The sequence below is a fragment of the Ixodes scapularis genome, unplaced genomic scaffold, assembly GCF_016920785.2.
Source record: "Ixodes scapularis isolate PalLabHiFi unplaced genomic scaffold, ASM1692078v2 PGA_scaffold2__306_contigs__length_199485367, whole genome shotgun sequence".
NCBI lineage: Eukaryota > Metazoa > Arthropoda > Arachnida > Ixodida > Ixodidae > Ixodes > Ixodes scapularis.
The window spans coordinates 21,658,871-21,668,164 of record NW_024609857.1 but is presented as its reverse complement, the minus strand read 5'-3'; the positions used below and the strand labels follow the sequence as shown (position 1 = coordinate 21,668,164).

General features: G+C 51.1%; 2 protein-coding genes across 3 annotated transcripts in view; one reads left to right on the top strand and one right to left on the bottom strand.

The window, feature by feature from the left end:
• Positions 1-9,294, bottom strand: part of LOC8034486 (centrosomal protein of 97 kDa) — a 120,518-nt gene that overhangs the window by 88,078 nt on the left and 23,146 nt on the right. The window lies entirely within an intron of this gene.
• Positions 6,784-9,146, top strand: LOC8034459. Its single transcript, XM_029984771.4, has one exon. It carries the CDS (start codon positions 7,186-7,188, stop codon positions 8,971-8,973), a length of 1,788 nt encoding a protein of 595 aa, XP_029840631.2. The 5' UTR covers positions 6,784-7,185; the 3' UTR covers positions 8,974-9,146.

The following is a 9,294-nucleotide window of genomic DNA, read 5'->3' as shown; positions in this document are numbered from 1 at the left end:
TATACAAAAATAGGAAAAAAATCTCGGACATGCGGCATCGAATCGTCATTTTTTTTTTTTTTTTACTTCAACTAAAGTTTGAATTTGGTTAAATTTAAAAGAACGAACATGGGAGTTAACTGCTGCGATTAACAAATACCCACAAACATTGCACGCCGTGCTGACTGAATGAGAATTAAAAAAAAAAAAAAGAAACTCATACTAGCAACAAGGGGAAAAAAAGAAAACTCAATGCATAGTGAGTAAAATGGCAAGAAGCGAACATAATCCAAACCCACAGACCAGGAGGTGAGTTCGGCTTCAGCTTCTAGTGTATGCGCCGCTCGCCAATTTATTCGTTGAATAATTATGCTCCAGACTGAAAACTGCACGTGAAGTGGTGTTTATTCGGGGGTATAGACGCTTTACACACGCGCCAGATTACAGACGCCATGGCCGACCTTCTATTGTCTTACCGAGATATCAAACCACTGAAGCGGGCTTTGGCGAGCCTCTACAAAGGCAAATGCTGGGGGAAAAGACGCCGTCGTATTTAAAATGCCAGTAACCTGTCCTCCTGTGGAAATGACGGAGAGAAGTGAAAAATATAAAAGGAAACAAAAACTGAAGGGAGGTTATGGCGGCGCCCATGCACAGCTGCTGTAAAGCGTCTATACGTGCATGAGTCTTCGCTTTGTCACCAAAGAAAGCACGACCGCTAACCTGCTGCGATAAGCGTCCACCACGCAGGCAGTAGTTTAATGATCGGCTGCTGTGCGCAAGAATAATCAATAGCGTTCAGACAGCTTACGGCCAAGTTTGTGGCCGTAAGGCCACAAACTTATTTTGCTATGCCGAAGTTTTTTTTTAGGATCGAATTCACTTACTTCGCCGGCTTCTTAGACAGCCGGATTCATCATCATAGGGGTTTCGTTGGATTTTTCTTCAATTTGATTTTACCCCTTTCGGACTGTATCTGGCCTTCGAATATCGCGCAGACAGTTTTAACCGGTTCAATTTTGAGATTTTATCTCCCTGCTATTCAGTAACGCGTAAAGATAGCCGCCTACATGCTATCTGTAAAACTGTTCGGTCATTGTAAGTTTTAGCATGCGTCTGTGGTCATAAACAAGAATACCACATGCTTCGCCTACAACAGGCGGCGTGATTCAATTGTATGAGTACGCATTATGTTTTCTCGTCAACGACGTTCTCTGTCGATTTTGAAAAGGCTTTTGGGTTCGCTGCCCCCTCGTTAGGGGCATAGACAGCTTGTGCACGAACTCCCGAGTGTTCAACTCGTGTCATATAACACGTGGCAGTGCTGTCTTGAACGGCCATATGTAATAAACAGTTGCTCTCATTGCGACAATTAGGGAGACAGGCTCTCTCTACAAAAGGGCACGCTATCCGGTAGGCGCATGCCGCATCAATTATGCGAGGCCGCCGCCATACCCTGGGCATGAACTCGATTCATGCATTGGAGACGCATATGGCACGACAGCATGCAGCTTGAATTCGGTGTCAATCATCGCGTCACCCGGCAGGAGTCTCTTGCAAAAGGTGCAACGGCCTCCACGGAGCCAGGGGGAATTCTGGGAGCTCTCTTTACAACATTCTCTCTCTCTCACTCTCTTCAGTGTCACGTGGTAGTTGATGCGGGAGCAAGGACGAGCCTACGGGATGTCCCATATTCTTAAAACGTGAACGGCAAAATATGAATGCGATATTTCGTTGGGAAGCACCATGCTTAGTGTTAAAGACGTCACGAACATCGCTATAAACAGTCCATAGGCGCCGACGCCTATGGGCTGCTTATAGTCCATAGGCGTCGGGCGCCCTAACAGGGTAAGGAGGGAAGGGTATGCCTCTCCTCCCCCCCCCCCCCCCCCGTACCCTCCCCTCCACCCATTTAGCGGGAAATTTTCGTTAAATTTCCCGCTAAATTTAGCGAAACTTTCCCCGCAATGGCTTCCAATCCCAGATGGCCGACGTCTTTTCACGTATGCCGCAGGGCTCGGTTCTAGGACCGCTTTTATTGCCTATTTACATAAAAACTTTCCCCGTTAAATTGAGCAGGAAATTTAGCGAAAATTTTCCCGCTAAATATAGTGAGAAATTTAGCGAAAATTTCCCCGCTAAATCGAGCGGGGAAAGGGACGTCGCGTGACCTCAACGCCAATTCAGTTTCCCCGCTAAATTTAGCGGGGAAACTTTGACGCCCCATAGTGCAACGCACGCAGTTACGTGGACGCCGACGCCGCTCAACCCGGAAACGGGCGCCTAAGAGCCGCGCTCTAAAACCAAAAGTGTGATTCCTCCCTTCGCCCTTTTAAGTCAATTTGCTTTCCCTTTAACTATCACCAGGGAATATTTCAGGGAAACGTTTGAGACGTCTCTTGAAAGAGAGGTCCCAAACGAGTGTAATTCCCTGGAAAAAGGAAGGATAAGCACGCTGACGGCATGATACCTAAACAAATGTCTGCTTGTGACCCTATAATTTAGCTGTCATCGCAGTTGTGATCAGTGAATTCTGTGGTTCAAGCGCACTGGCCGTAATGAATTTTTTCAACGTTTGGGAAAACAAAATGGGGCTTACAAAACGTATTCTGTCGTCTGCTTCCTTCCGTAGGCTGCCGGTCCGCTAGACGTGCCACTGTCGTCCTTCGCAACTACTCCCAGTCGCTTTCGAAGGAATTTCTAGCACTAACCTTTATCGTATTTGCTAATACTACGTAGGGTCTTCGAACATGACTTACTTACCGACTCACCAGCTCTGGTCACTTAGTAACCAGAGCTAGTGAGTGGATAAATTTTTATTTATCCGCTTTTTAAAGGGGGGGGGGGGGGGGGGGGGGGGAGGCACGTGCCCCCAAGCTTTCTCGTAGTCGGCGCCTATGATTAGGATGACCTTCGAGGAGTCAAGCAATGAAAATTGAATTTTTAATAAGGTGAATTCAACGTGTAGCTTTCGCGATATACGAAGCACGGATGTCACCGGTGACTCGCGCGCTCGTATCTCGTCGTATCACGTGATCAAACGTTGTCACTGTGTCAATGGGCCTTAAAACATGGAAACATGGCGAAGCATTTCATAGTGGCTGACCCGTATACGGAACTAATTAGTTCAGCTTTTTTTTTTTTTTTTTTTCTTATTCCTCGTTTTGCTCACGTCTAAAATGGGCCGACCATCCTCCATGTCTCCGCGGCAATCCTTGAGCCGCGTGCAAAGATATGCGCACGGCGTTCTGCGCTCCATTCCGCTCTTCTCCCTTCTTCCCAACAAAAATCGATAGAGTTCATTTCGCAGTTAAAATATGCACATTTTATCGCCGTAGACGCCTTTGTTTTCATCTATTTTTATGCGGTTTGGCCGAAAATCTCGGTGGAGCAGTGGCCGAACCTTTCCGACCCTATAATACAATCGACACCAGTTAGAAAGCAGAATCTTAAAAGCGCTGGGATTAAACGAAATGGGTCGCCTACGTGTGTCTAGTACTATTAACTATGTAGTAATAAGCCATGATGATAGAACCTTATATTATACGGATGTGCAAACTGCGCGAGTCGAGAAATACTTCCGTCTGCAAACAGGCGTTTAGTTTCCTAGTAGCTTTTTTCTTTTTACAAACTGTAGCGGCAGAAAGCGCAGTATTTCTGCGGCAACTTGTCAGATAAAACGTTGGATAAAAATGGACCCAATTTGGGCCGTTGTCGCACGGTCCTGATGGACTCAATGAAGTCCCGATTACCTCAATAATACCATGCATCCGTAATTCAGTCAAAAAGCGGAGCTTTTGTAATTTAGTTACACATCAATTGCATTTTCCACGTAGAGCTTTATGAAAACGCGTGTTTAGCATGAGGGTAAAAACTAGTTTAGTTTTACGTTAAACTTTATTGACTGCTCTCCGAGCTGTTGCAGGATTACATAGAGGCAGCAACAAGAAGCGAAGGATTTGACATAAGCGTAAAATCGATAGGACAGCTCACGGACAGCTAATCGAGGCAACATAGAAATCAGCACGTTGTACCTAAATATCAGTAGTGTGTAAATATTGCCCCGTGCGTAGCGGAGTTGGCAACGGACGCGGCTGTCATACGGAGGAAAGAGGTTCGATCCCGGCTCGTCCCGGATGTTTCTTTTATAGTTCGATTTGTACACTTCTGGAAAGTTCCAGCTCATTCTCGGCTGACATCGTGTGTTCTGGTACGAAACATTCCCGAACTGACAGCATATATAAAACCAGCGGTGACTGACTACTTCGGGGCACTTGCCTTTCCGTCTCCGACGCAGTAGTAATAGTTTCGTTTTACGTGAAAAGGCGTTCGCCTCACTAAACATTTAATGGAAATGCCCCGCATCTGTCTAACATTTTCGATCCGTGACAACATCGAACACGAAAGATAAAGTCACGACCAATGACGCCTACAACCCGTGAGAATATAGCGGTCTATAGTGTGTACCAGCCGAAGTTTTTGTTTTAAAAGCTTTAGGGCAAAGTAGAGATTACCAGCCAATCGCCGATTTCATTTTCTCTTCCATGCCCGACGCACGCGAGCGCGCACCATCTCGCTCTGGAGGAGTGCTTTTCCCCACTAACACGGATGCGCTGTGGCGAAGCGAGACACGCAGGATCGCCATGTCTACTCCGTGGGTGTCGTTTCCCCGCAGCGCAGCACCGCGCGATGAGAAGCGCACTCAACGGAGCTGACTAACCCGCCCGAAGTGACTTCGAACTAGGAAAAATACTACGGAACTTCCAAGTGCTGTCCGTGTTCGGTAAGGAGATCAAAGCAAAGAGTACGTTATTCGAAGCGATAATCGAGCAGCTTAGAAACTACGAAAAGGCCTACCGTAACGATCCAAAAGTTCAACAAAAAAAAAAAAGGAAAAAAAGAAAATCTCTTGGCACAATGTTTGCGCCAATTTCTTGCAACTTGGCGAAATTTAGCAAAACGTAGCAAGGTAAGCACTCTAGTCGCACTTTGCCGCAAATGGCGCAGCTATTTCATTCTGCACTGCGGCCTCGTGCGTTAATATATGTTTGCCGATCGAGTATAAATGTATGTGTGAGCATAGGTATGAATCTGTAGATCTGCACGTGTGCGTGTACGTTCGTGTGTGTGTGCGCGTGCGCGGGCGTGCGTGTGTGCGTGCGTCTGTGTGTAGATGTATTATCACTGTAACTGTAAGCCTATGTGAGTGTCCACAGTTGTGAGTCTTCATAATCTTGAAACAACACTACACGGTCGATATCCTGCTGAGCCCTATCCACCCCCCCCCCCCCCCCCCCCCCCCTCCGATTGCAGTTAGGACTCCGGAGTACATACACCACGAAGGCAAAATATAAATATATAACCATCGCAACAGACAGTCGCATGACAATACTGCGGCGATACTCGGAGCTGAATGAACGAATGATAGCTCCATGATATTTATGTCCTTATGTTTTCACTTTCATATGTATAAATATTATTATTATTATTATCGTTCGTTCGTTTGCTTTTGTATCTCTCTTCTATTGTGCTTCTAATAAAAGGTCGAACAGTACGCATGCCGGAAGGCAAAACACCAGCGTCGCCTCGACTCCAGCGTCTCGTCTTGGACACAGCGTACGACACTTGGTGCACACAGCGACATGCAGTCGCGGCACCTCTCGAGGCGCACGGCTGCCCAAGCAGGTCGCCCTCAAAATCCAGGGCCTCGGCGCCCCCGGTGAATTTCCTTCGCGGGGTTAAAAACGGATCAATCAAGTGAGCGAACGACTGCGCGCGCGGGCGTACGTGCCGCCCGTTGGCTGCCTTCACAAAACGCGTCCTGTGCGCCGTGCACGAAACAGAAATGTTCTACGCGCTACGTATAGCCTAGCACAGGTTTCACCGTCTCGGTCGAGCGGAGGGCGCTTACGAAGCTGTATCAGAAGCTGCGGTCGGATACGAGATTGGTCGGCGTATGTTAATGACGGTCCATTCGAACTGCAGCTGTTTCGCGCTTCGAGATTAACAAGCAAAAAAGTGACAACAATAAAAAAAAAAGCATTTCCTTGTTAGGTAATGTAGGAGAAGTCACGGAGGCCCTAGATACAACGCTACGCGAAGTATGACCACATTCATGTAGCTACGCCGTGAAGCGATGTATGTAGGTCAAATTTGATCCAAGCTCTTGTCGTCACAATTCCTAATGGCGTCATACGGCTTCCTCATGTTTACCCTTTTATTTTTCGTGGAGCTGTTCTAAAATGGCGTTACCGGCTGACGTGTGACGACAATCAACGTAGCGAGAGATTTGGAACTTCCAACGATGCATGCATGTACGGAAATTCTGCAACTGGTTTGGTTTATCGGTCGCTCTTTCCCAATTTGTGGTTCCTTCCACTCGCTAAAATAACGTTCTCGCAAAACTTGTAGAAGCGGGCACTGCGCGTTTCCTGTAGCTTCTGCAGTGTCTGCTTCTACAAGTTTTGCAGAAGCAAAACACTGCAGAAGCTACAGGCAACGCGCAGTGCCGTGCACCACAGAAGCAGACGACACAAAAGCAGCCGACGCGGGAATGTATTTTATCATTTCACGCGCATTTATCTCTGCCAAAACGCGAAGGCCCGCATCCGTCGCTATCGGTGACGCACAACAGGCAAAAAAGGACCGTCAAACAAAAAATATGCATCAACAAACAAACGAGCGCAACAATCGCGCAGCGGTGGCACCGCGCGCGCCAGCGTCGTACTCTCCGCAAAAACTGTCGTGAGAAGTTCGCTACGTAAGAGCAAAGCGGACGCTGGCGCATGAGCCGACACAGGGGTTGGATTTCAAGCGATATCTTTATTCAGGAGTCGAGCGAAGGACACCGTCTATTATAATATCAGCGTGTCAAAAAACGCTGCCACGGCGACGCCATTCGACATTCCTCGCTGCACGGGAGGAGAGGCCCCTCCCCCCCTTCCGCGCCTCGTCTGCTCCCAAAGGGATGCTTCCGGTCATAAAACTTCCGGTCTGACATCGCAGCGCCACCCTCCGTCAAAAACCCGTGTCACATTCGCGGCGGAACAAGCGGCAAGAAGCAAGAAAACAAAAAGGAAAAAAGCGAAGAAAGCCCAGAAATGTTTGGCCGCGCAACGGCGAGCGGACAAGTCGTTGTCTGGCCGATGTTGTGTCACCGTAATGGGCCATGTCGTTCCCGTTCGTTAGGCCCCTAATTCGTGTCGAATGCACACATCGAGCACCGCTTTTCGAAGGCCTCTGACCGGGCAGCTACTCCCAGGTAGTACGACCGCGGCGGTCGCCGACGGAGCGGCAAAACGCGGCCGACGACGCTCGCTCTTCGCCGAACCGACTCGCGGGCATGGTGGCCACGGCGGCGGACTTGCAACGGCGTTCCCGAAGATTAGCGAGGTAGGGAATCCATCTTTGCTCCGTTGTGTGCCACGACGGACGGCGGCGGTCGCGGTGAGCCGACCGCGCGACTCGCCGTTCGCCCTGCGTCGCCCCGTCGCCGACGACAACGTCTATGACGAGACCTCGCCGCTGGACGTGCGCCGACGACGTATCGCTCAGCGGGGCGCCCATACCTGCCGTCGCCGTCTCGCTCCCGTGAACGATTCGGGGGACGTCGTCCGCCGCGATCGCCGCTACCACGTGTCCCAGCAGCGAGGAGACGACAAAGAAAACCGCAGCCCCAGCGCCTCGGGAGAGCCAGCGGTCGCAGTGCCGGCGATGTACGCACACAACGGTTCGGCGGCGGCGTCACCGCACGACCTCAGCGCGGATCCACAGGTTACCCCCGAGAAGACGGCGCCCATGAAGCGTCGCAAGAGCGACGACGGCGAACGTTCCAAGAAGCCCAAGCTCGAGACGCAGCGCGGCTGCGAGTCGGACAGCGGGCTGGCTCCGCCGCCGCCGCTCGCACCCCACCATCACCACCACCACCACAGAAAGCCTGCGACTGCAGTGGCGGCGGCGGCGACGCCGCCGGGCCCCCGGCCGGCCGAAGACGTCGAGCAGCGGAGCGCCAGCAACGGCAACAGCGTTCACGGCGTGTGTACCCTCAAGGAGGGATCGCTCAAGCTCAAGATCTCGCTGCACAGGCCGCTGGCTACCCCTGATGGAGATTGCTTATCGCCGGCGAAGCTACCGCACGACGCCGATAGCGGGCTTCCGAACGACAGCCCGCAATCTGGAGCGATGCACGCCTCCAACGCCCCCCCGTCGCTGCCGGCGCAACTAGAGCACGCCTCCAAGTACTCTGGTGTCCCCAACGCGCGCGAGAGTGGTGTCAGTCACCTCGACGAGCAGCTACGACCGGAGCCCGAGGACCCTGCACGCGATGTGCGAGTGAGCGACTCGTTTCTGGGAAGCAGCGACGGCCCCCTGCAGTCGACAACGCGGGTCAGTGGAAGTCGGCCGAGGAAGAACCTCTCTCCCGGCCACTACGTCCCGTACACCGTTCCGCAGAACAGGAAGAGACTCATCCAGGACACCTCCAAGCTGAAGAAGAGGGCTAGCAACCTCGACCCGGCGGCAACAGACAGGACCAAACCCCAGCAGACGTTCCGCCACACGCAGGTCGGGCAGAACGGAGGCGTGGTGCACCATAGCTCCATCCTGGACCACCCGAGCGTCCACTCGAGGATGTTTGCGGACGGTCCACGTGCCACCGAGGCTTCCAGGAGTAGTCCCTTGGTTGCTCGACTGGCGGCCCCCAATGCAGCAGCCAAGGGTTCCACGTGGAAGCAGCCGGCAAAAGGCAAGGCCAACAACAGTACGGTGTCCCCCGAAGAATACCAGCCGCTGGATCTCTCCAAGCCGGTCGCCAAGAACGTTAACCTCGCGGCTGCATTGGCCAGGCCCGTTCGAGAGGCCGCGGCGAAGACTCGGGAGCACCGCTACATTCCGCCAATTGGTGTGTTCTACATGAAGCCTCGGAGTAGACAGAGACTGGACGGAGTCATTCAGAAGTTGTGGGCAACGAGAAATGGTCCGGACAAACCACGTTGAACGGTGTCCCTGGTAGTTTCGTTGTGGGACAGTGTTTCATTTTTTTTTCTTCGCTCCAGTAACAGTTTACAAACTCGGGTTGCAGTTGCGAGTGTATGTTTGTAGTTGTGTGAACACAGCAAACAGTTGGATTTTTTTTTCTTCTTACATTAAAGGACATTGGTACAACGTTACAGCACGTCCGCAAGCTCTCTCCGACTCTGATAAGCCCCTCTTATACTCGACACATGATCTCTTGCTTTTGAAGTTTGTTGGGTGAGCTACTGACACAGCCTTCTGTTTCTGCTATGCAGGCCACAAACTCTCAGACTCGACACAAAG